This window comes from Eretmochelys imbricata, chromosome 5 (assembly GCF_965152235.1).
Source record: "Eretmochelys imbricata isolate rEreImb1 chromosome 5, rEreImb1.hap1, whole genome shotgun sequence".
Lineage (NCBI taxonomy): Eukaryota > Metazoa > Chordata > Testudines > Cheloniidae > Eretmochelys > Eretmochelys imbricata.
The window spans coordinates 65643988-65671053 of record NC_135576.1 but is presented as its reverse complement, the minus strand read 5'-3'; the positions used below and the strand labels follow the sequence as shown (position 1 = coordinate 65671053).

Below are 27066 nucleotides of genomic sequence, written 5' to 3'. Positions count from 1 at the left end.
GTTTAACTATATAGATGTACACAGATACAAACTGAAAAATATAATCTAGTCACACTAGCCAATATTCCCCAAAATTCCAATTAATATTTTTTCTTATGCATTTGTCAGAACATTCGAGAAACAGGACTATCTCCAACAACAAATTAGGCAAAACCATAAAAGGTTGCAATTACAAAGGCAGTAAAAACAAATGAGGTGAGTATACACCTTTTATTGAAGTAAAGTATCTATTTGAAATCAGAGGGCCTGAATTATGACTATAACTGTTACTCATAGTACACTAGTTTATTTTTTTTATATGCATACAGTACACACAAAGTTAATTCAAAATCATTCGTCGTTCTTTTTAACTAATTCTCCAGTGATTAACACAAAAGTTATTGGAACATATTCATGAACAGAGAATCCTTGAACTTTTGATCTAAGTATGCCAGAAGTATTACCTCTCGGGAGGCAGGTCTATATCCAAAACCAGCTGGTAAGTTTTTATCCTCTTCACAGCCTTTAGCTCCGGGACTAAAGTGAAGCTCCACATGAAAACGTTCCTCTGAAGAAAGTTCCTAAAGACAATGAATATCTACTCTTTAAAACACGGTTTGAACTAATCATATTTCTGTAGATATTTATCAATTTTATTTACTTACCTTGTTTGGATCCTCATACAGCATGATAACAATCTGGGTCATGTAATTGAGTTCACTGACAATATTGAGATAGTCCATAGCTCGTTTCCACTGTTCCTCTTTTGACTCCTTAAAGAAATGGAAACATTTTGTAACACATTTTAAATAAAAAACCTTTGAAAATAAAATTGAAGTGATTTAAGAGAAAAAGGTGATCTTAACTTATGAATATTTAATTCATATTTTAAAAATAAATTTTACATTCAACCCAAAATGCCCACAGCTCCTCCAAATGAATGAAAATGAAACAAACATTCTAGAAAAACAAACCAAAGACTAGCCCTTCAAGTTCAGATCACATTTAGAACCTTCCATTTGCTGAAATTTTATGGCTGCAGAAACGACTAGAGAATTTTCTGTGAGCCACAGAATGTACCCCTCAACAAGAATGCCCTTCCCTGTAAAAAATAAAAATACTGAATCAAACAGTGATCAATAAACCCATTACTGAGCTCATAGTAAACTTATAATAAGTAGGGCTGTCCAGCAATTACAAAAATTAATCGATTAATCATGTAATTAAAAAAATTAATTGCAATTAATTGCACTGTTAAACAATAACAGAATATAATTTATTTAAATATTTTTGGATGTTTTCTTCATTTTCACATATATATATATATATATATAGATTTCAATTACAACACAAAATACAAAGTGGACAGTGCTCACTTTATATTTATTTTTATTACAAATATTTGCACTGTAAAAAACAAAAGAAATAATATTTTTCAATTCACCTAATACAGGTACTGTAGTCCAATCTCTATCATGAAAATTGAACTTACAAATGTACAATTACATCCAAAAAAATAACTGCATTCAAAAATAAAACAATGTCAAAACTTTAGAGCCTACAAGTCCACTCAGTCCTACTTCACCCAACCACTCGGACAAACAAGTTTGTAAACAAGAAGTGGGCAGCATCATCTCCCACAAATTGTAACCAATGTCACCTGAAAGTTAGAACATGCATTCGCATGGCACTGTTGTAGCCGGCATCGCAAGATATTTACGTGCCAGATGTGCTAAAGATTCACATGCCCATTCATGCTTCAACCACTATTCCAGAGGACATGCATCCATGCTGATGATGGGTTCTGCTCAATAACAATGCAAAGCAGAGCGGACTGACACATGTTCATTTTCATCATCTGAGTCAGATGACACCAGCAGAAGATTGATTTTCTTTTCTGGTGGTTTGGGTTCTGTAATTTCGGCATCGGGGTGTGGCTCTTTTAAGACTTCTGAAAAAGCATGCTCCATACCTTGTCCCTCTCAGATTTTGGACGGCACTTCAGATTCTTAAACCATGAGTTGAGTGCTGTAGCTATTTTTAGAAATCTCAGATTGGTATGTTTTGTGTTTTTTCAAATCTGCTGTGAAAGTGTTCTTAAAACGAACTTGTGATGGGTCCTCACCCGAGACTGCTATAACATGAAATAAGTGGCAGATTGCGAGGAAAACAGAACAGGAGGATATACAATCCTCCCCCAAGGAGTTCAGTCACAAATTTAACGCTTTTTTTTTTTTTTTTTTTAAACAAGTATCAGCAGCAGCATGGAGGCATGTTCTGGAATAGTGGCCAACGCATGAAGGGGCATATGAATGTTTAGCACATCTGGCACATAATGTTTAGCATATCTGCAATGTCAGCTACAAAAAGGGCCAGGCGAAAGCCTGTTCTCACTTTTAGGTGATATTGTAAATAAGACGCACTCCCATAAATGTAAACAAACTTGTTTCTCTTAGTGATTGGCTGAACAAGAAGAGTGGACTTGTAGACTCTGAAGTTTTACATTGTTTTGTTTTTGAGTGCAGTTATGTAACAGAAAAAATCTACTTTGTAAGTTGTCCTTTCATGATAAAGAGATTGAACTACAGTACTTGTATGAGATGAATTGAAAAATATGATTTTTTGTTTCACTGTGCAATATTTGTAATAAAAATAATATAAAGTGAGCACTATAAACTTTGTATTCTGTGTTGTAATTGAAATCAATATATTTGAAAATGTAGAAAAACATCCAAAAATATTTAATAAATTTCAACCGGTATTCTATTGTTTAACAGCGCAATTAAAAGTGTGATTAATCGCGATTAATTTTTTTAATTGCGATTAATTTTTTGAGTTATTCATGTGAGTTAACTGCGATTGACAGCTCTACTAACAAGTAGTACAAATTCCACCAGAAAATAAAATCCCTTCTGCTCTGCACCACTGGGCAGAGCAGGAGAAACATGCTGATTAGTGCACCCTTATTCTGCCAAGGCTCAGGCAGAGCCAACAGAAGGAGAGGTTACTCACGTTGCACAGTAACTGGAGTTCTTTGAGATGTATCTCTGTGGATGTTCCACTTCAAGTGTACCTGCGCCCCGCACCTTTGATCATATATTTTTGACAGCAGTGCCCATCTGGCCCACACATACAACCCACGCATCCTCGTGCCCCACACCGAGGCTTTATGGAGCTGTGCAGGCAAACCACCCTCAGGTCCTTCTCCACCAGAGAATCCCTTAAGGGCAATTCTGAAGAAAAGGGGAAGGAGGGCACGTAGCAGAGCACCCTTTCTTTTTTCATATAGCAGCTCTATGGGGCCTCCACTTCAGGTGGCTTCTAAACAGTATCCCCTTAAAGAGGTGGAAGGTTCGAAGCGCAGTCCAATACAGAAGAGAGAACTGCATTGGCCACAGCTGCATTTGATCTTGCCAGGGGCACCAGAGCGTAATGATTAGAAAAGGTATGAACAGAGGATCAAGTTGCTGCTCTACAGATGTCTACAAGAGGTACATCCTTAAGGAAGGATGTAGATCAGGGGTCTCAAACTCGCGGCCCGTGAACCTCCCCGCAGGGCTCCAGCAATTTTGGGCTGGGTCTCTCCTTTGTCCACACCTGCCGCCCCTGGGCGCTCCCTCCCCCACAGGTGATTTAAAACAGTTCAGTGCCCCGGCAGCGCAGCAGAGCTGAGCGGTGTCTACTGCTCGCTCTATGTGTCTGCCGGCCGCTCCATGTGCTTCCCCGCGCTGCCCCCGCCCCAAGTGCCCCTGCAGCCAATGGAAAGCTGCAGGGGCTGGGGCAGCAGTGCTCGGAGGCCACCTGGCCCACCCTGCCTTGGAACTCCAGGTAAGCACCACATACCCTGACCCCCTCCCAGAGCCTGCACCCTCACCCCCTTCCTGCCCTCAAACTCCCTCACAGAGCCTGCACCCCCTCCCCACACCCCCCAAACTCCCTCACAGAGCCTACACCCCTTCTTTCACACCCTCTCCCACCTCCAAATTCTCTCCCAGAGCCTGCACTCCCTCCCCCTCCCAGAGGCTGGAACCCCACCCCCCTCCTCCTGCACCCCCACTCTCTGCCCCAGCCCAGAGCCTGCACCCAGCACCCAAACTCCATCCCAGACCCCCTCCCTCACCCAAACTCCCTCCCAGAGCCCAACCTCTCACCCCTTCTGCACCCAGATTCCCTCCCAGAGCCTGCACCGCAATTCCCTACCCCAGACCTCCTCCCCAACCCAAACTCTGTCCCAGAGCCCTAGGCAGGTGGGGGGAGGAGTTTTGGGCAGCATGAGTGACATTATTGGCCCGCTGGGAGGATTTGAGGACGGGCACTGGCCCTAAAGTAAATTGAGTTTGAGACCCCTGACGTAGATAATGCTCTTGTAGAATGTGTTATCACTCCTGAAGGGGGTTGGACATGAGCTCTGTCGAAACAAGTCTTAATACAACCCGAGATTCACATAGACAACCACTGTTTCAAAATTACCAATTTAGTTTCTGTCCGCAACAGATACAAATAGTCTAAGAGATTTTCTAAATGGTTTAGTCCTGTCTAGGTAGAATGCAAATGCCCGTCTCACATTTAGAGGCTTCTTGACTAGTCCGAAGTAGTTTTGGGAAGAAAGCCAGAAGATGAATGCTTTGATTAATGGGGAATTCCGAGGACATTTGAGGTAAGAATCTTAAATAGGCCCATAACACTGCCTCTTAAGAAAAATACTATAAATCAATTCTCCCATCTTTCAGGCAAAAGTGATCGCTACCAGAAAGGCTGTCTTCAAAGATAAATCTAATAATGAACACCTAGCTAGTGGTTCAAACAGACACTTCATAAAGCCACTGAGAACAGGTTCTGGTCCCAGCTCCAAGTAGGGTCTCTGATTTGTGGGGAGCTATTTGACAGACCTTGCAGGAATCTTGCTGTAGAGAGGTGAGTGAATAGAGAACCCCACCCCCCCGCAGCTCTCAGTGGCAATGGTTCGCCATTCCCGGCCAACAGGAGCTGTGGGGGGCCGTGCCTGTGGATGGTTAATGTCAGCAAAATGTCTCACGACCCACAATCAGATTACTCTGGTTGCCTACCACTGACCTATGAGAACCACCAATAGGAGCATGGCCCCTAGTTGGTTCCTCCAGCACTTGCACTAGGAAGTGGTCCTCAACGCTCTCAAAAAACTTCCTGGATTGTCTGTGCACTGCTGTATTGTTCTCCCAGCAGATGTCAGAGTGACTGAAGTCCCGCATCAGAACCAGGGCCTGTGATCTGGAAACTTCTGTTAGTTGTTTGAAGAAAGTCTTGTCTACTTCATCCTCCTGGTCTAGTGGTCCATAGCAGACGCTCACCATGACATCAGCCTTGTTGCTCTCACCTCTAAACTTAACCCAAAGACTCAACTGGCACTCAATATAATACGCTCATGTCACGTTGTCTGTCATTATCTTTACTGACTTCAATCTGATTAGAGGTAGAAAGCATAGGCAAACATTTTTGACTGCTCTCAGGTCTTGCTCAGGTTCTTCCACCAGTTAAGTGAATGTAGAACTTATTGGGGAACACACAGTAACCTGCCTAGATTATGTTTGTGGGGTTTGCACATCCATGTAAACCTTGGATATGTAACCTGGCATGCTGCACTACATAGAAATATGTGTATATGCATCACAGCAGCTGAAGGCAATCTCTTACTGTAAGTTGAGCGCTGCCCTGAATTCTTGAGATAAGATTCACTAGTGCGAGAAATCTGCTAGTTGCTAGGTATGCTCTGCCTGTCAATGCATCCAGGAAGCCCCTACAAAATCTAGACACTATAGTGGAGTCAAAATGGACTTTTTGATATTGATTTGAAGGCCTAGGCTATAAAACCGAGAACATGTGATCTTTACTAACTCCAGCACTTCCCAATAGGATCTGTTCTTTTTCAGCCAACCGTTTAAATACAGGAAAATGATTATGCCCAAATGACAAAGGTTGGCAACAACTACTGCCAGCATCTTTGAGAACATCCTTTGTGCTAAAGATAGTCCAAAAGGAAGCACCTTGTTTTGATTGTTCATTGTTGATCTGGCAATGAAGAAACCTCCTATGTAATAGGCAAACAGCATCATGAAAACATGTGTCTAGTTCGCGATTCTTGACCTACAAATCTCCTAATTCAAATGACCAAATTATTCTGCCAGGGTCACCATCCTGAATTTTTGTTGTTTTAAATATCTGTTTAGAGACCTGTGGTCCAAAACTGGTCTCCACACCCCCTTTTTGGGGGGAATATCTGAATGAAATCCACTTCCTCCATGTTGCATAGGAATGGGTTCTATTGCTCCTAAATTTAGAAGTGAGGTCACTTCTTGTTCTAGTACTTGACCACCAGAAGGATCCCTAAAGAGGGACAGGGATGGATAGGAGGGATAATCTTGAAATGGATAGCGCAACCAGAAGTTATGGATTCCAAAACCCATTTGTCCGATGTTATATGCTTGCATGCATCCTGAAAATGCGAGAGGTGGCATCCGAAAGGAGGGAGGAGGTAGGATGTTGCAGCTGGAAAGCCACTTCGACTGGGAACGGTTCAGACTCTTGACCAAATCATCAAAATTGTCACTTGGAGGTCATGGACGGTTGAGAAAATGTAGTTATAGCTGATGGGACTTGCAGCCAGAAAGTTTGAGCCTCTTATGGTCCTTGCTGTATGGGCTGGACTTGAGCTATGTTGCCTACCTCGTTCATTAACGGCATCTACTACTTGGGAGTTCAGAGCTGGGTGAGAGAACAGAAACTCTGATTCTCCATCAGGAACATAATAGTTTTTATCAACTCTGTTGGAGGTAGGCAGTGTTGTAGCTAGGGTTTGCCAAACAGTCTTAGAGGGCTCCATAAGAGCTTCATTCACTTGAATGGCAATTCTCATCGATGACAAGGTGTGTAAGATGTCTAGGAGCTTATGGTGGGACTCCTGAATCTCCTCTAAGGCAGGGGTTCTCAATATTTTTCTTTCTGAGGCCCAGCCAATATGCTTAAAAACTCCAGAGCCCACATGTGGAACAACTGTTTTTCTAAATATAAAAGCCAGGGTCAGAGTTAGGGAGTAGCAACCAGGGCAATTGCTCATGGCCCCATGCCACAGGGGGCTCCATGAAGCTAAGCTGCTCAGGCTTCAGACCCGCCACGGCAGGGCTCTGGCTTTGGCTTTCTGCCCTAGGCCCCAGCAAATTTAGTGCCGACTAATTGGCGAACCCCCTGAAATCTGCTCGGTTGAGAACTGCTGCTCTAAGGGAATCTAAAGCATGTCAGCAACTTGTGTCATCAGTTCCTGAAATGGTCTGAAGTCATCTTCCACAGAAGGTGGTGGAGGCATGACAGCTTCATCTGGTGATGAAGAGGAAACATTCATAAGAGGTGTTACCTCCCTGTCTGCCCTTGTTCCTCAAAGGTCTCTTCGTCTGGCATGGTTGGTTGTAAAGGGGGTTAAGGAGAATGGGTCCTTCTCTGTTCCCTCTGGTGGTGTGAAGACCTCATCACAAATTTCTGGTGACAGAAAATCCACGGATCCCAGAAAGGCCACTGAGGGTAGCCAAAAGGCATAGGTTGAGGCATCTGTGTTTCTGCCAGGAGGGTGTTCATTTGAGGTCTATCCTCTTGCAAAACATCAGGGCAGGAGGGATAGTGATGAGTTCTAGAATAGACAGGGGAACACTGCACAGAGATCTGAGAATCTGAAGCATCCTATTCCACATACTCCAGAGTATGGTGGGAAGTTGTTCAGCTTGCAAAGACGACGAGGGCAAGCATGGTTCCTATGTGATACATGGGGTGGTGACTGAGCAGCTCTTGACACTGACAAACCCCAGCACTCATTAATAGGGGAGACTCTGGCTCTGAAGAGCAGAGTCCTTAGGTACCTGAACTCTTGAATTACTGATAGTAGAGACTGGTCTGGGAGAAAGCCTGAAGTATGGTTTCTGTATCAATGTAATTGGCACTGAGAGCCTGGCCTGGGACTGTTTCAGTCCCAATTCCCTTGGTACCATATGAGATTTGGCAGTCTTTGGTACAGTTGACTTCCTTGATATTGGTACTGAGTGTTGTTCTAGGACAGGCTTATAACTCTTTCCACCTACATCTCTGCCAGTTCGGATCCAGGTACCCAAACTCAATACCAAGTCTGTCTTAGACTGAGTTTTCTTCTTTGCCTTTGCAGTACCAGCATCACTCTAAGCCTGCATGGAACTCCCCTTGGGACCTGAGGTCTCTGTAGCTCTCTCGTGCTTTGGTGACTGAGATTCTCTTGGAGATTTACTCCCTACCTCCTCCTGTTTAGAGGCAGATGAGGACTTTGCTACTGTAGAAGTACTTGATGTTGCAGTACCTCCTACCTTTCTAGTGGTCTCTGTTGACTGAAGTCTTGGCATGGACGGGGCACTATTGGTACTGGGAGATCTATGTACGGGGGGCGGGGGGGGTGGGGTCCTGTGCCCTTGGCTCTGAAGCTGAATGTAAGGCTTGCTCTATCGTTAGAAGTTCAATCTTGATTTCCCTATTTTTTTCAGGATCTACTTTTGAAGGATGTGCAGATCTTGCACTTACTAGGCATATGGGTATCACCCAAACAGTCAAGGCACTGGGGATGGCCATCACTGATTAGAATAGCCTCGTGGCATGAGACACCCATCTTGAATCCCAGGGAACTCAGCATTCCCAAGGAAAAAATTACAAAATAAAAGATAACCCGAAAGAAGACGAAGTTCTAAACGAAGAATAAAAAGATTTTAAAAACAATTTTAAGGGAAAGAACAAGAGAAGGAAAGTAACTATCTATCTATCCAAATGCTGAACAGAGAAGAGGCAAAAGTTGCAGAATCTGTCTCGGGCCAAAGGCAGTTAGTTGAGAAGGAATTGAGAGTTGTTTGTCTGCACAGCCCCATGTAGTCTCGGTGCAGGACACAAGGAATGAATGGGCTAAATGGGCATCATTACCAAAAATATCTGATCAAAGGCGCAGGAGCCCTTGAAGTAAAAAATCCATAGTCCTCCCCACAAGATGAGTGCCAATCTTGGTACCCACAGTGTTCCATGAATGGCCGCCAGTGTGGATCAGGCGATGGAAAATGGGAGGAGGATGATCCCGACCTAGAAGTAGTAAAGGAGTACCGGGCTCCAGGGGAGAAAGGTGGAGCCAGCCCTGAAGGTCTGAGTAACTGACTCGTCCATACACCAGAACGAAGAGGGAACTGGCGGCAACGGTGGAAATGCTATCGCTGGCACTGAGTACACCTTTGTTGTTTCTGGCACCGGAAGTGGTGTCAACCCCGAAGTTGGCAGCGGCACCAACGTGACTGTGGCAAAGTGGAGGGCGGCGAGTGCTGCCACAGTAACATTGGCTGAGCCAACAGCAGGGGTGCTGAAGACGTTCTCTATGCTAAGGACGTCCCTTGTGCTGAACCTGGCATTGGCTCCTGCTTCCACTGACTATGGAAGGGAAACACCAGTGTGCGGTGCTGACAGAACCCCAGGTTCAGCAGCTCGCCTAGCCAACGAGCCTATAAATGACACAGCAATGGCAAAGTCCTGGGCCAAGGGAGAGGTTGAGACAAAAAGGCAGAGGAGATCCGTTGTTGCTGGATACGCTGCTGACACAGAAACAGCCAGTGCTGGCACTGCCCTCGTTGGTACCAGACTCAACAAACGCCCTATGTCCGAACTGGGGTCGACAGTAAGGGGTCTCTCACTTCCTTGTGCAGTACTAGAAAGTGGTTGACGGGACCTGATCCATCCCATGTACCAACATTCACATCATGCCAATCTGTACTCTTTCTGAAAAGGACAGATGAGTCCCCACACGATTTGGAGTAACCTTGATGGTCTTACGTGTGGTCTTTTCTTCAGTGCAGTTGAGGAGGAGTGACTCCTGTGTCTCTTTGGAAAGGTGCCAGCTCCAGAACACAAAGTAGCAGCACTCTCAGAACCCAAGGGTGACATCCAATCCAACGTAAGTCTTGGTGCTGAAGCAGGCCACGTGGCCTGTTCAAGCAAGTGCTGATTTAGACGAAGATCTCTCACCACCACTCCTTGGCATGGGCTTTGCCTAAGCACAGCAAGCACCGTGTACAGTGATCATTCCTCCACATGACAGTATTTAAACCATGGTGAAGGCATCACCAGTGAAATGTTTAAACTAAAGCTAACTAACACTATACTAAGGGTACTAGTTAACTATCTCCAACTAGAAAAAGTCACTCAGAAATAGAGAGGTTGTGAGGTTAGGAGCCACACAGAGCTGCAACTCCAGCCATGGGCGGTAGGAAAGAACTGAGGGGGGTTGGGGCAGCGCCACCTGATATAGCCGGGGCTATAGTTACGAGGCACGAGCACTGCCCATCTGCAAGTACTGGTAGGCAAAGTTATCCTGCTCTGGTGCATTGGACGTGCACACACCTACGTAGAATATATGGCTACATCTTCTCAAAGAAGAATTTGTGTTTCCCCCTAATCTCTCTTCTCTACCCCTATTTTACCATCGCCCAGACTCATATTAGGGCAGGATCCAACTCTTACTCAGCAATCATTCTCTTGGTACCACATCCTTTTGAGTTAGGATTTATGCTCTTCAGGATTTGTGTCCACAAGAAAAATATTTAACTGCTTGTAAAATTCTAAACACTGCTATGATGCTGCATAAATAAGATGCTATTGCCAGATATGACAAAGACCATGTTACTCTTTCAAATAAAAAGTGTACATTAGTTTTATGATTTGTGGTGCAGATGTGAGAATTTGACACTAAGTGTAAAACATTAATTTTTCTGCCTATCTTACCAATAACCTGGGAGGAGAAATTATTCTTCTTAAGTTCCAGGGACAGAACTTTGGAAAGTGTCCTGCTTGATTTCTGATGAGGCAGCTACCAGGTGTAGGGTGTTTAAGCTAAGTGAAATATATTCATGTGTTGCATATTAGACACCACCAAGTTAGTTTTAAGGACCAATTGTAAACAATTTTGGAGATGGACAGTACTGCTCAGCTTCTCAGAGAAGAATTTCAACCTACTTACAAGAAATTCTTAAAAGGTATTTTGCATTACTGCCTGATCGGAATATAAGTATGGTCTTTTCTGAGCATGAGGAATTTAGAGCTCAAATGTTAGCAAATACACTAATATTTACTAACTTCCATAAAAAAACCAAGGTAATGCTAAACATTTTCCATCTTGTTTTCTGCTAAGAAAAAAATCTATATGGCAAAGATTAGTGTTATGCACACAAGTCATATTGCCAAACATATTACAAAATCAATATGTTTAATAAAATAGATTGTGATTTTCAAGGTAGCCTAAGGAAGTTAGGCTCTCAACTCCCATTTAAGGTTAGTGGAATTTGGTTCCATAGGTTCTTCAGAAAATACCAGCAGCAGCGTTTGCTCTAACAGGAAAATGACCAACTTACGTCACATAAGGCACCATAACGAAGAGTTGATAATAAGGAGTGGACATGACTCTCACTTGTGAAATATAACCGAGTACGAACATGACGTTCAGGAGACATAACACCTCTGGAGTATCTGAAATCAAAAATATAGGGGGAAAAAAAACATAGTTAATTAAGACATTAAAATATACCCATATTAGAAAACTTACTACCATCTTACTATAAATCGTTTGAAGTAAGCATAGCTTTATAAGTACGTGGTTCTCTATCGAGGTTGCGGGAACGTTTAAGTACTGAAGACAATTGGCAGCATACATGTATTGAAAAATTCTGAACTTACAGAGGGTGAAGCTTGTTTACAGTGTCGTCATCCTGAGTCCTCTGAAGGTCAGAACGAATTTTCCTAACTAGAGGTGTGCAGTAGCCTTTGGCAATCTCTAGTTTCTCAGCCTTGGAAATACCATATTCCTGGACAGAAAGAAATTAAGTTTTTGAAACAAAACTATAAAGAACACTGAAGTGAATTTTGAATTCAAGACTCATAACTGAAAAACAGTAGCTAGCTATCTGCCACTTCCTGTGGCTGAAAAACATGGATTTTAAGTGTCTGAACATGGACAAAGAAATTGCACTGGAAATTTCCGAAGTATGAATGGAAAGAATGTTTCCTTTGGTGGCAGCAGAAAAGTACCAAGCTCCTTCATACCAGGATGAATCTGATTTTTGAAAGAAGGTTCTCTTTTGTGGCCTAACTGAAATAAGGAGGCATTCTGTTTTTTCATTTGACCTCCAACAGTTGCAAGAAATGTACTTCCCTTTTCACTTCTGAAGGCAGTCAAATATAATCTGAAAACAACAGTAAGAAATCTCCATTAACATCAGAATGATACTCTTGGTGGTAATTTTGGGCACTTAGAATATTCACTTTAAAACTCTCTTTCAAGAGTCTCCTGCTCAATGAAATAGACAATCTTACATGGCTGGTGATGTTCCCCAACACCATAGCAGAACTTCTGGTTACTGTGGAAAGCAAGGTAAAGGCCTTTTTTCTTTGTATGTTATGTTGGTTTGTCAATTTTTTTTTTAAGGGAGTATTCTTATTTTATATGTACTGTTTCCCCATTGCTCCAAATAACCTATTTAAAAAAAAAAAAACTTTGCAAATCCCTATAATATGGCATTTACCTGATGAGCCTGTCTTTCTCTCTCTCCCTCCCCACACTGTCATTAGGACAGGTCCAGTGGTACTCTAATTCCCTTCCTACCCCCAGAAGTGATATTTTGTAATCAGTAACACAACCAGCATACTGAGTGTAACTGTGTTATATCCAGCCTAACTGATTCTGGACTTCGGGTGACCTAAAAGACAAACAATTTGAAGTCCGTACTATGCAGGACTTCCCTCCCACCTTTGCCATGTTGAGTACTCAGCATACTACAAAAGTAAATGGAGTCCTCTCTTCTATTTGTAGATCACCTTTAAACCCACTAAATGCAAACCCTGAAATGTAGTTTAATTTCCACTGAATTTTCTTGATGTAAAAATATATTGAATAGTAATGGTAATCTGCCTCAGTTCCAGCTGTTACCATCAATTAAATAAAACCAATCCACTTGCATCCCTCTCTAGGCACCATCTATTTCAGTGAGTAATTCAATTCTTAAATAATTTTTTTCATAAAACAGACACAAATTCTATTGGTAAATATATTCTGAATTTAAGAACATCTTATCTGTGTCAAATATTGCTATACAGACTATAAATAGCCTTACTAAACCGGGTATTCATTTTCAGCATTAACCCAAAGAACCAACACAAGCAAATCAGGTTGCTGAATGAGCAAAAGAGGAGGTTACTCATCCTGTGCAGTAACTGATGTTCGAGCTGAGTGTCCTTGTGGGTGCTCCACTCCAGGTGTTGGTGCGTCCCTACACCTTCGCTCGGAGATTTTTACAGCAGTACTTGCGGCGGTCGCATACACGCAGAGCCTGCCCCCCCACTCTGAGTGTACCTTAATAGTACGCATGCGCGACCAGTCTCCTCAGCTCCTTCTCTACAACGGAGGCTACCCCAACTCTGAAGTAGAGGGGAGGTGGGGGGGTAGTGGAGCACCCACAGGACACTCATCTCGAAGAGCATCAGTTACTAAACCGGGGGGGAGTAACCTCCTCTTCGAGAGAAATGTCCCTGTGGGTCCTCCACTTCAGGTGACTGAAAAGCAGTGCATCTCAAGGAGGTAGGGACTTCGGATTTGGTAGGAATGCAGTAGATAATACAGCTCTGCCTAATCGTGTATCAGAGAGACGTCCTTGAGTAAGGGCGTAGTGCTTAACAAATGTGCGTTCAGAAGACCAAGTGGCCGATTTACAGATGTCAGCCAGGGGAACTTTGCGTAGAAAAGCCACGGAGGTAGCCACAGATCTAGTGGAGTGAGTTCTGATGCCGGCTGAAGGCGTCACTTTCTTTATCTGATAGCAGTCAGATACAGTCAGAAATCCAGTTTGAAAGTCTCTGGGTGGAAATAGGTGTCCCTTTGGAATGCTCCGCGATGGAGACAAAGTCTAGAAAAGTTCCTAAAGTTCTATCCAAATAGAAAGACAAAGGCCTGTGTATATCTAACGTACGCATGGTGGAGTCAAAAGAGTTTGCATGTGGTTTAGGAAAGAAAGTTGGTAGGTGTATTGGCTCACTGATATGGAATGAGGAATGCACCTTTGGAAGAAATTTGGGACGTAATCAGAGGGTAACCTTGTCCTTAAAAAACAGTGTATACGGTGGGTCTACCATGAGAGCTGCTATTTCTCCTGCCCGTCTGGCGAGGTGATTGCCACTAAGAATGCTGTTTTCATAGAGAGGTGTAAGAGGGAGCAAGTAGCTAGGTGCTTGAATGGATGTTGAGTTAAGCAGGATAAAACTAAATGAAGGTCCCACGGAGGAGTAGGAGGTTTAATGTCTGGGTATAGGGATTGGAGTCCTTTGAGAAAACACTTGGTGATTGGATGAGCAAAAACAGAGGTATCATCAATCTTATTATGAAAAGTTGTAATAGCAGCTAAGTGGACTTTGATGGAGCTGAAAAAGGCCCGATTGCTTGAGGTCTAATAGGTAGTCAAGTATAAGTGGAAGAGGTGCAGAAGTAGGAAGAGCACCATTAGTTGAGCACCATTGTTTGAATCGCTTCCACTTTCGGAGACAGGTGATGCGAGTAGATTGTGTTCTGCTATGTAGGAGCACTCTTTGAACCTGCTCAGAGCACGCTAGTTCGTTTTGGGAGAACCATATAGGAACCAAGCTTTAAGGTGAAGCATGGACAGGTTGGGGTGAAGAAATCGACAGTGTTGCTGTGATAGGAGGTTCAGAGCGAGGGGCTACGAGATTGGTGGGCAGATTGATATTCTGGTGAGGAATCGAAACCACGGTTGTCCAGGCCACAACGGGGCAATCAGACCATGGCACAATCTGTCTGTATCTTTATTAGAACTCTGTGGAGAACACGTATCAGAGGAAAAGCACATAGCAAGTCCTGGTGCCATGGGATCATGAACGCATCTCCCAGGGAATGTTTGCCCAGTCCCTCTCTGGAGGGAAATTCAGGACATTTCATGTTTTTCGCAGCTGCGAAAAGGTCTATAGTTGGGTAGCCCCATATGTGGAATATGTTGTGGATGATAGTCTCGTTTATCTCCCATTCGTGATCCCAGGGAAAGCGTCTGCTTAATTTGTCCGCTGTGGTATTCACAGCTCTGGGAAGATAGGCGGCTGATATCCGAATGTTGTTCGCAAGGCACCAATTCCAGAGCTTCATGGCTTCTGTGCCAAGCGAGTGAGAGCGAGCCCCTCCCTGCCTGTTTACACAGAACATGCAGGTGATGTTGTCTGTCATTATCCATACATGTTGCTTCTGGATTAATGAGAGGAAGTGACAGCAGGCGTTGTGTATGGCTCGAAGTTCTAGGACATTTATGTGCAGGGAGGTTTTGGTTGAAGACCATAGCCCCTGGGCTGTGTGGTGGGACATGAGTGCACCCCACCCTGTGAGGGATGCATCGGTAGTCATGAGGGATGGAGCATCCTAGAGAAAGGGGACTCCAGAGCAAAGGTTGGAGGGAACTGTCCACCATAGGAGAGAGTCTTTGACTCTGAAAGGTATGGATAGAGGCTTGTTTAGAGAGTGCACATTTGGTCTGTAAACTGTGGCAAACCAAACTTGGAAACACCTCATGTATAGTCGTGCGTTTTGGACCACGAAAGAGCACGAGGCCATGCGACCTAGTAGTTGTAGACAGTCTCAAGTGGTGACCTGAGGACTGTTGCGAAGTTTCGCTGCCAATAGTTTTATGGTGTTGAAGCGATCGGGCGGGAGAGATGCTATTTCCATTTGGAAATCGAGGTGTGCTCCTATGAACTCCAGATGCTGGGTAAGAGATAATGTGGATTTGTTTTTATTTGTAGGCCGAGGGATAGGAAACAATCAACGGTGAGCTGCGTGAATCGAAGCGCTTTGTCATGCGTTGAGACTTTGAGGAAACAAATCGTTGAGGTAAGGAAATATTATGACCCCTTGTTTCCTGCGGTAGGCAGAGACTACAGCTAGGAGCTTGTGAAAAAATGCGGGGAGTGGATAGGCCCAGGGGTAGCACCCTGTATTGAAAATGTGTTGAGCTGAGGATAAAACAAAGGAAACGTCTGTGGGCCGGATGTACAGTCACATGAAAATAGGCATCCTGTAGGTCGAGGGCTGAAAACCAATCACCCTGCTCCAGCGCTGGGATTATGGTGGTGAGGGTAACCATTTTGAACTTTTGCTTTTTGATAAATTTGTTGAGCCGCCTGAGGTCGAGGATAGGTCGTCATCTCCTGGTTTTCTTTTCTGTTAAGAAATAATTGGAGTAAAACCCCTTTCCTCTGTGCCATTTGGGCACAAGTTCCACTGCTCCCAATAGAAGATGATGTACTTCTTGGAGGAGCAGTTGCTCGTGAGAGGGGTCCCTGAAGGAGGACAGGGAGTGTGAGTGGGTAGGAGGCAAGGATAGGAAAGGGATCGAATAGCCAATTGTGATGACCAATATAACCCACTTGTTGGTGGTAATGTTCTGCCATTGATGGGAGAATGGTCATAGGCAGTGTCCAAAAATAGGGACATGCGATGTAAGCATTGAAGTGAGAACGCTGTTTTCTAAACCCTCAAACAAGGCTTCAAATCTGCTTATTAGTCGGAGGGGGTTGAAACACTGCTGAGGAATTGAGACGGTGACGCTGGTATCTGGCGTTGCTGCTCATGTGCTCTATGGAATTGCTGGGTATATGCAGGGTAGCGTGGACGCTGATAAGGTTGATATCTATATTGTCACCTTCTGGTCGTAGGAGTTTGAATTCCTAGAGACCGGAAAGTTGCCCTTGAGTCTTTGCCTGAACGACGTACTTCATTCAATGAAAGAGTTTGTCACGGTCGAAGGGAAGATCTTCAATGGTATTCTGTACCTCTCAAGGAAAGGAATGAACCTCGAGGAGAGCCATGAACCTCAGCGCATGACCACTGCTGTAGCAGTGGATCTTGCTGCAGTGTTGGCTGCATCAAGGGCCGCTTGAAGAGTGGTATGTGAGATGATTTGTCCCTCGGAAACTAGAGCCATGAATTGTTGTTTCTTTCCTTCCGGAATGTCATCAATAAAGTCCATGAATTTGTTGTAATTTTTGTGGTCATATTTTGCCAGAACAGCAGTATAATTAGCAATACGAAATTGTAACATGGAAGATGTGTATACTTTACTTCCGAGCAGATCTAATCGCATACTGTCCTTGTCAGATGGGGTGAAGCAGTGAAACAGGCGTTTGGTCTTTTGGTTGACTGCATCTACTATCAGCGAGTTTGGCACTGGATGAGTGAAAAGGAATTCAGAGCCCTTGGAAGGGATGAAGTACTTGCGGTCCGCTCGTTTACAGGTAGGTAGGCTTGCAGCAGGAGTCTGACAGATGGCCTTAGCAGGTTCCAAAAGGGCTGCATTGATCAGTAATGCAATCCTAGAAGAAGAAGAGGGCTGCAGGATGTCCGTTAACTCATGCTGCTGTTCAGGAACCTCCTCCAAGTTAATTCTTAACTCACTGGCAACTCTTGAAAAAGTCTTGAAATTTTGAGAAATCATCCAAAGATGCGGGGGGAGGAGGAAGTAAGGCTTCATCAGGCGTAACAACTAGGTCTACTGGGTTTGAGGCACGTCATGACGGATCCTGCAGTTGTGACAGTGCTGCCTGGTGCCTTACATCAGTGGCAGGTTCGTCAGCTGGTGGGCCGGACAGGTGTCACGCCTGGTTGAGGTGGCATAGGGAGTGTGGTCTTATCTTGAGGATAAGATGCCTATGTGGCCCAATATTGCCACTGTGGTGGGAAGGGCATAGGTGGTGCCATCCAGGGGTTTACACACCACGGGACAGGATCCAGAGAGTAGGATGAAGTAATTTTTCTATGACCTCTATTGATTGGGGTCTGAGGATGGGAGATTTGATATGGTGAAAATTCTTCCTGTAGTCCAGCTTCCTCATCACTGGAGGAAGGCTGTCCAGACCCTGACTGAGCATTTGGAGAGAAGTAGGCATTGAGTAAGGGTGACTGCAGGATAGGTGACACCAGCAGGTCCCTTGACTGCGTAAACTGCAGTCCCGGAGCTCCTCTGTGAGGTGAGAGCTGTGCAAGAGGAATCTGCTGTGAAAGACAGGCAACTGGAAGCCTGAAGCCCTGGCACTGGAGCTTCGCGGACGCAGGCGGGCGGGTTTTGTGCAACGCCGGAGGAGCCCACCGCATCAAAAGTGCTCGGAGAAGTGCCGGGAGGGAGGTTGTAGACCTGCCTGGGGAAGAAGTTCCCTTTGCAGGTGAGAGAAAGTGCCATTTTTTTGAAGTTTTTTGTCCTTCTTTGAGGCAGGGGGGCTGTGGTGTGCTGCGGAGCCAGAGTCGGCACCTGGGTCTGAAGCTGACCCTAAGGATTTTTGAAGGAGGAGCAGTTTTAGCCTCAGCTCCCTGTCCTTCCATGTCCTAGATTTAAGCTTGCTGCAGTGGGCACATTTTGGAGGGATGTGGGTCTCCCCCAAACATTTTATGCATTTTGAATGGCCATCTGACAGAGGGATGGCATCATTGCAGGTAGAGCAGCACTTAAAGCCTGGGGAGTGAGGCATGTCGGAAGTGGCAGCCACTGACAGGAATGAAGAAAAAAAATATTTATTTATTTTGAGAGAGAAAAGGATAGAAAAATGGTAACTAAGTACTACTCGTAACAAACTAACTAGAAAGGTAATTGTAACAAAGGGAGAGAAAGTCTTTGACGACTCTGCTGAGCTCCATCTCAGGCGGGGGACAGTAGAGAAGGAACTGAGGAGATTGGACATGCACGCGTACTATTAAGATACACTCAGAACGGGGCGGGGCAGGCTCTGCGCATATGCGACCGGTACGAGTACTGCTGTAAAAATCTCTGAGTGAAGGTGCAGGGATGCACCAACACCTGGAGTGGAGCACCCACAGGGACATCTCTCGAAGAAGAATGACTTGTTGTCTATCCAGCTATTTGTACAAAAAAGCTTCACATGAACGTCAAGTCTTCAACAGCTGAACGTTTCTGTAGTGCAGTACAGCACACTCCACTTTCAAAACAATCTTGATTTGTCCAATGGCATCCAACACCTTAATATGAGAATAGAGTCCATTCTTTCAAGAGCTGACAAACTTGTACAAAAATATTGTCAATAAGTATAAGTTTTGAAGGTTACAGATGTGCATAAGGTACAATATATGTATTCCAGTTATATGTTTATTAGTATCTTCTCAGGCTCTCAATGTCCCATGTCACAATATGAGATCTGATCCCCTGGGCAACTCCCAACAGCTTTAAAGGCATTATAGTGGTATTTCAATTAGTTAGTTCTCTTCAGAAAAAAAATTCTCTCATCTAGGCAAAGAACTAGTAGACAGAATTGGAAATAAGACCTTGCAGAGCAGATATTTTATCAGAAATGATGCTACATATTAAACAAAAAAATGAAGGCAAATCCATTACTAGAGTGAACGAATTAGTCTGATTCACAGAGGAAGAATTCTGGTTATATGCGAAAGAGACATTAACACTAAGGTAATACTTAGGTTTTTTTCCCTAGTCTACTCAGCACAACACTGAATGCAGTTTAGATTTGACTGACAAAGGGACCTATGTGTTCATCTAGATCCAGTGAAATTCCATGTAATGTATATGACTTTCTCAGTTTTGAAACTGCACTGCAGACAGATTTTAAAAAAAAAAGGGAAATGAGAAGTAGACAGATCTAGAACCATGTGGCGAAGACAATACTAATGTGCACTCATTTCCATAATCTTGCTCTGTGCGTTTTTTCCAGGAACTCTGCTATTTTAAGTTTTGTTTCCTTTACTGATGGAAGACAATTTGCTCCCACACTGACAGTGAGATAACTATTTCCTACCTCCCTGGTTCCCTGTTGAATGCCATTCGTTAGTAGATACTATTTTGTTCAGCAATATGGATAACTATTAAAGATATAATTTTACAGACATGAACCAAATTGTATTTTTTTGCCTGATGAGCATCTGTCTTGTTAGAAACAAAAGGAAGATGAAAGCAACAAGGAGTCCGATGGCACCTTAAAGACTAACAGATTTATTTGGGCATGAGCTTTCGTGGTTAAAAAACCACTTCTTCAGATATACCGAAATAAATCTGTTAGTCTTTAAAGTGCCACCGGACTCCTTGTTGTTTTTATGGATACAGACTAACATGGCTACCCCTGATACTAGAAGGAAGATGGTATCTGTATTTAACTGCTAGCATATTTAAAACCAAAACCAAAATGCATTTTAGCAGTAGAAAGCTCCATTTTGGTTTAAATTCTTTACCAGTGAGCTTCAGTTAAGTGAAATTAGGCTAACTTCGTCCCTTACAAACAGCCTGAGAAGGAGTCTTGTAAGCAAAAAGGCTGACAGAAAAAATTCAACTTCAGATAGGGACATCTTTGATTACTTCAATTATACTGCCCTCCTTAATCTATGAAGAATAGTAGTTATGGGGCACTTAATTTTAGCACACTGGGCTAATGGGAACTAAGACCTAGTCCAGGTGTTGGGAAACTTTTTGGCCCAAGGGCCACATCGGGGTGTAAAACTGTATGGAGGGCTGGGTAGGGAAGGCTGTGCCTCCCCCAACAGCCTGGCCCCCGCCCCCTATCTGCCCCCCCCACTTCCCGCCCCCTGACTGCCCCCCTCAGAACACTGGATCCATCCAACTCCCCCTGCTCCTTGTCCCCTGACCGCCCCCTCCCAGGACCCCACGCTCTAAACTGCCCCCCTGGGACCACACTCCCTATCCAACCATCCCTGCTCCCTGTCCCCTGATTGCCTCCACACCCCTGCCCCCTGACAGGCCCCCCTGTTCCCCATCCCCTATCCAATCCCCCTGTTCCCCATCCCCTATCCACACTCCCGCCCCCTGACAGGCAGCTCAGGAGCTCACGGCCCCAGCGCACAGCAGTGTAGCTGCAGGGGAGGGGGGACAGCAAGGGAGGGGCAAGGGACTAGCCTCCCCAGCCAGGAGTTCAAGGGCCGGACAGGACGGTCCCACGGGCCACTAGTTTGCCCACCTCTGACCTAGTCATATTTATGCAAGCTACTGGAAAATTCACTCTAAATTTAATCGATTTGATGAACTACTAATTTACTGAGGCCAGTTAATCTGTACTCTACCATTGACATTCAATCTCCTCAGTAAACAGAAGGTCATCTTGGAGCCTCTAGTCACTGCAAACTATAGAAGCCTTGCAAAAACAGGAGACAGCAAGCATCTTTTACTGATTTTTATTCTAAAGGTGCCATATTAATGTTGTAAAGTGCTTACCTGAGGGATCACAATGTCAGCTAACGCCTTTGATAGCCTGTATATTTCCATTGTGTTTTCTAATTTTAAGGAGCCATTATGTTGGACATCATATTTTATACAGTCGTATATATCAGGGATTTTGCTGATGTCATATCGTCCATTCTTTGTTTTAAAGTCCTTTTCCAGCTTGGCCCACCTGCGCAGCATTAACTCTAGCGTTTCACTATGGTAAAGTTGAATATCTAGACAGATAAATATTTTACTCTTATTTCACTATTTAGGATTGACAACAAAAAAGTTAAACTGATTTAAATGTATTATTGAAATTATAGTCTTAAAATGTGTTTTAAGAGTAAAACAATGTTAGCTCACTCCAGATAACAAACGCATTGAGGCAAAGTGGTCAGAAGCCTGTGAATACTACCACAAAGATACTTGAAATCATTATCTGAAGGGCTCAAAATAGAGGGAATAGTTATGTGTATGGGTAGTTTTGAACTCAGTTTTCGTTGCCACTAGCATGGAATTATTACATGGTAACTAAGACAGAAGCATGTCTGCTCTATCCCAAGCTCCCTTTTCCAAGTGCATCGCTAGGTCTTCAGGCAGAATTGTACCATGATAAATTATATACAGTGTGGTTTTAAGAAGTACTCAGGGACTTTTTAAAAATTTTAGATTAAAATATTTTTTTCTGGGGATGTGCCCCTTATTTCCCACACACTCCTGTACACATCCCAAGGGCAGAAGCCAGGAATATGGGGAGCCAGGAGACTGGCAAGAGCAGGGGCAGATGCCCCAAATTGCAGACTAGAGGTTTGGATTGGGAAAAGGAGCAGTAATGGTAGAACATCAATTCTAGTTATCAGTGCAAGTCCTACAGAGATAAAATGCAACTATTAAAAAAAAATGGTGTTTTAATACTACATAATTTATAGAGCAACATTTCTATTCATCATGGCCCGTGTTTTAGTGTAGAGCAAACAAAAGCTTTAATGAAGATACTAACATTCAAAGGAAATCTTCCCTTAAATTACATTTAGAGCAGCCTGCCCTCTTTGTGAACTTAAAGTTTTGCAGCATATTTGAGTAATATTACGCCTATCACCTTAGTTTTTAGTATAGATCCCAGAAATAACTGGTTATGGCAACGTTACTACATAGTCTTTTGCTCTAAACCTTGTGCTAATTGCAGCAAACTCTCTCAGGGGAAAAGCCTGTATTCTAAAGCCATATCTGCTCAACTTGCATGAGTCCCTAAAGTATCATTAGCAAAAATCTGTGAAACAGTGAAGCAAACGAGGAAAGGGTGCCTGCCTTCTGCATATCCATTAAAGTTAGTGGTCTCAAATGGACATAAGTCAAATTAAACACACATTTTAAAACATTTCAGTTACCCGCGGACTTGGGATCTTCCATTCGCTGCCTGATTTGAGAAGTTAAACTCTGAATCAAGGAATAAACCTTGTCACATGTTCTCACAGGATTTCTGATCACCTTCATTGATTTTATGAGAGAGATGCTTCCAGATGGAGTAAGCTGCAGTATGAGATAAAACAGAAATATTCCTTGCCAAATTGGTTATATCTAAATATCTAGGAAATCCTAATGGGATGCATTAACAAAACAAAACCCCCCCACATCTCTCAACTCTCAGATTTCTAGACTCAACATATGCATAAAAGTACACAGTCCACAACTTCCTTAAAGTCAGAATTAATACACTGCGATCTAAATTAAGAGTAGAAAGCTTAACCCAAGTGTCAAAAGCTAAGGCTGTATGAGATACTTAGAGGGCAAACAATTCTGTATGGAATACCACAGCAATGTCAGGAATGGAATTAAACTTCCCCACTTATGTTAATTATTTTATTCTCAAAAGTGAGAATTCTGAGGAAGTTCACAACTTTGTGCACATTTAATAATTTATTTTATTTTGTTTTTAATAACAAACATTTTGTTAAAAGCTTTGTCAAGAGAAATCAGAATGGTACACTCTGGCTAAATACTTCCTAATACATCATGAAAGGAAATTTTACAGAACAAAACTTAATTGGAGGGAGCATACATGGCTGCTCCTGCACAGACTTATTTCTTTCAGGATAGAACACAAAAAAGTTACTAGCAGGAATCAACAGTCAATCCTCCAGAACTGAACCAATCATTTAACTTTAGGAGCCAAGCATGATCACCATTAAGTAAGCCAGTAATGCTATATAAGACATTGAAGAGTGGCTGAATGCCTCGTGATTTACCTTCACTTTTTAGAAAGGTGAAGTGCAGGGTAAGCGAGTGGTCAATCATAATATTTAAACATGTATTTTCACATTTTAGGAGCACCTGCAGGACCTTTTCCCTTTTTTCAGACAGAAATCTGGCTCCCTGTTCAGATCCTTCCCCCACATAAGCAGAGAGCAGGCCAAGGAGTAGCAACAGCATCTGGGGGAAGCACATACTGCCTTACAATAGCCTACTAGGTACTACAAACAGCAGTAATCTAATTGCAATGAGGACAAGAAGGTAGGGGAAGCAGATCCCCCATGCTCTCAGCCCCGAAACTTCTGGAGCAAACATGGGAAGTCAGGTGGTGAAACACTCTCCTCCAATTAACAAGAGAACACGGGCAGGTGGTGGCAAGGCAGGAGTACCTGTGCTCTCAAAGAATCTGAGACAGCCTGGAGGTCAGAGGGATAAGTAACCCCTTCCCCAAAAAGGTAGGAACAGATGGCTGCAGGACAGAAAAGTACTCAGTGGAACTACTCGGTGGAGGGTTATATTATCACCATAATATGATGGTGTTTGCCCTGAATCTCCTCCCCACCTGGCAGTTCACTATTCTCTCTTTATCCTATCTGAATACACTCTCTCTCTGGCCCTCTGTCACTCTATTTGCCACCACGAAAGAAAGGACAAAGTGATGCCTCTGTGGTGCCTCACCAAGAACGTTTAGCACTCGTGCTCAAGACAAAATAATCGCTGGACTCCATGAGAAATTTTAAGGATGGAGGAGAAAAATCCCACTGAGGTCATCGGCAGTACTACTCAAGCATGTGCACGTGATAACACAGTGAGCAAAAGTTTCCTTACCAGAACGCCGGATTCTTGGGGGTAATGAACCTATATGTGCTTCCAGCTTCCCCTTTCCTCTTATCCCGTTACCTCTACCTACTCTGTTAACATTAGGTACTCTGTGCCCCCTCTTTATGACATAGTAATTCAGCAAAGGCAGGTCTCTGGAGAAAAAAGAATTAGGAGGGACAAGGCATGTGGGGTTCCTTAAATAGCTAAAATTAAAACAGTCACCATCAACTTAAAAACCAAAAAAGAAAAGGTCAGTCGTATACCAGGAGTCTCCTCTAAAAGAGCAAAGTTCAGTAGTTGCTGCTGCTCTTCAAACCTGAATTCACGTTACATCAAAACACTCAAATGCCATTTAATTACGCAATTTTCAAAATGAACTATTGAACTCAATGCTCATGTGACACTGTATGGATTATGTGAGACACTTAATATTATTACCAATATTATAAAATTGCAAGGAATCTTACCAGATATGTTGTGTAAGGTATCAGAGGAAATGTTACGTTTTCCCAAGTATGATAATCTTGTTTATACGTTTGTATCATCTTTGTATTGTGAATTACAAATGTGTGTTGATATATCTGTATTTCAAACTTGTGCTATGCTTCTGGGTGACACCCCCCAGACAGACTGGCATCAGCACTATCCAGCCTGCTTGATGTCCTATCAAAGGCAATCAGCTATACAATTAACCCATTGAGAGAAGGCAACAGCTGCACCTTATGAAAGTCAGCAAAACATGTAGGGCATGCCTGTGGACAGAGAACTCTAAGGCTTTTCCATGGCATGTGATGTAAAGCTTGTGTTTGGGACAAAAGTAGTACAGGCCACATGCGAAGGATATAAAAAGGCAGAGGCATCATCTCCATTTTGTCTTCAATCCTACTTTTCCTACCTCTGCAGCAACTTCTCTACAAACTGAAGCTTTGAACAAAGGACTGAATGACCCATCCAAGCTTTGGATGTATTCCTGAAGGACTTTCAAGGCAAAAAACTCACCAATACTGCTACGAGTCTGATATATGGACTCTGAAGTCTTATGTATGTATTTTATTGCTTGACCATTTAACAACCCGCTTCTTGTTCTTTCCTTCTTTTATAATAAACCTTTAGTTTTAGATACTAAAGGACTGGCTGGAACCTAGGCTTGCCAACTCTGTCTAAAGCTATTCCAGGAGATATTTTTCCTCCATCATGACATGACATCATTTTCTTAAAATATCCTATTAAAATCTCCCAGATTGCTTTCAATAGTCACTGGGAGATCAACGCCAATTCTGGGAGACTCTAAGCCAATCCTGGAGGGTTGGCAACCCTCCTGACAGCTTAGTATTTTGGGTAAGAGCCAAACTAATATTGATCTGGCCATGTGGCTAGTCCCTTGGGGTCAGAAGAACATTTTGTATAGTGAACAGTGTTTCAAATAATTTCTTACTGTACTGGACCTATGTGCTGATTGGGAGACAGAGAACTGGAATGCAATAAAGGGGGCTGTGTGATTTCTTTTTTCAGCTTCTTGATAACCCGTGTGGGGGATCAGAAGCACAGTTTGTGACTGGTTGGTGAGTCTAACCAGTTTTAACCACCAGTTTTGGGAGAATCTGCTCTCCTTTTTGAAGCTTGCCTTGAACTTGGAATTTTCAGTGAACGCTACCCCAGGCACCTCGGATCACAGCTAACATATACAATAGTGACAAATATGTAGATCAGGGTTTCTCATACTTCATTACACTGCAACCCCCTTCTGACAACTACTACAAGATCCCAGGAAGGGGACCGAAGCCTGAGCCTCCCTGCCCCCTGGGGGGTGCCAAAGCTTGAGGGTTTCAGCCCTAGGTGGTGGGGCTTGGACTTTGGCATCAGCCCTGAGCCCCAGCAAGTTTAATGACAGCCCTGGTGACCCCATTAAAAAGGGATTGCAACCCACTTTGGGGTCACAACCCACAGTTTGAGAACCACTGATGTAGACTAATCTCCCACTGCTTTGATCTCTGTGCCTCATATCTAATGGCAGCCCGGACTTCAACACTGTTCTGAATATTAGAAAGTTTCCATTTGTTTCTTTAGACACAGTGAGGACAGCCACTGGTAAACATGCTTATCTAATCATGATGAAATATGCCTAATGTGTAGAACCAGAAGTGATCCCTTCCTTTTAATTTGTACAACCTGATGTAACCTGCATTACAGTACAATGTCTTAGTATGTAATGGAACATTTCTTTTATCTTCACCGGTTAGAAAGTAACAGCTTAGGGCACTTCAGAATTCCCAGGACCAGAATAGTGTTCTGTAAAAAATTCAATAATGGCAAACCTTTATAACAGATATATAATAGCTTTTTGAACACACATTGTCACCGTCAATATTACTACTAAAGAAGCAGAGTGTAAATGGTTACACATAAAGGCAGGTTAACACTATCTTTTTACTTGTGGAACAGGTTGAAATCTTGCTTATGGAACAATAAGGTAAGTTTGCTGTTTTGTTCCCCAAACACGTGTTCACAATCATACCCAAAAGTGTATCTGTTGCTGTTGTGGGACTCGTATAGCTCTATGTGACAAAGTATTACATGACTGACCATCAACTTCCCACACAGCCACTGCTATTTGCCAATTTCTTTCTTCACACAAGACATTACCAACAAGTGTACAAGATTGATTTTAGAAAACTATGGGATAAAAACTAGGGCTGTCAAATGATCAAAAAAATGCAATTTATCACAAGAT

General features: G+C 43.3%; 1 protein-coding gene across 10 annotated transcripts in view; it reads right to left on the bottom strand.

Annotated features, from left to right (window-relative positions):
• The window catches only part of PPIP5K2 (diphosphoinositol pentakisphosphate kinase 2), a 95671-nt gene that overhangs the window by 20746 nt on the left and 47859 nt on the right, over positions 1-27066 (bottom strand). For all 10 annotated transcript variants that reach the window (XR_013346167.1, XR_013346168.1, XM_077817263.1 and 7 more), the window contains 6 exons: positions 22652-22793; positions 21273-21496; positions 11722-11849; positions 11400-11514; positions 645-752; positions 444-560 (listed from right to left, as the gene is read on the bottom strand). Coding sequence is in view for 8 of the 10 variants with exons in the window: in XM_077817263.1 (XP_077673389.1) it covers positions 444-560; positions 645-752; positions 11400-11514; positions 11722-11849; positions 21273-21496; positions 22652-22793 (834 nt within the window). In the remaining 2 variants the exon portion in view is untranslated. The remainder of the gene's footprint in view (positions 1-443; positions 561-644; positions 753-11399; positions 11515-11721; positions 11850-21272; positions 21497-22651; positions 22794-27066) is intronic.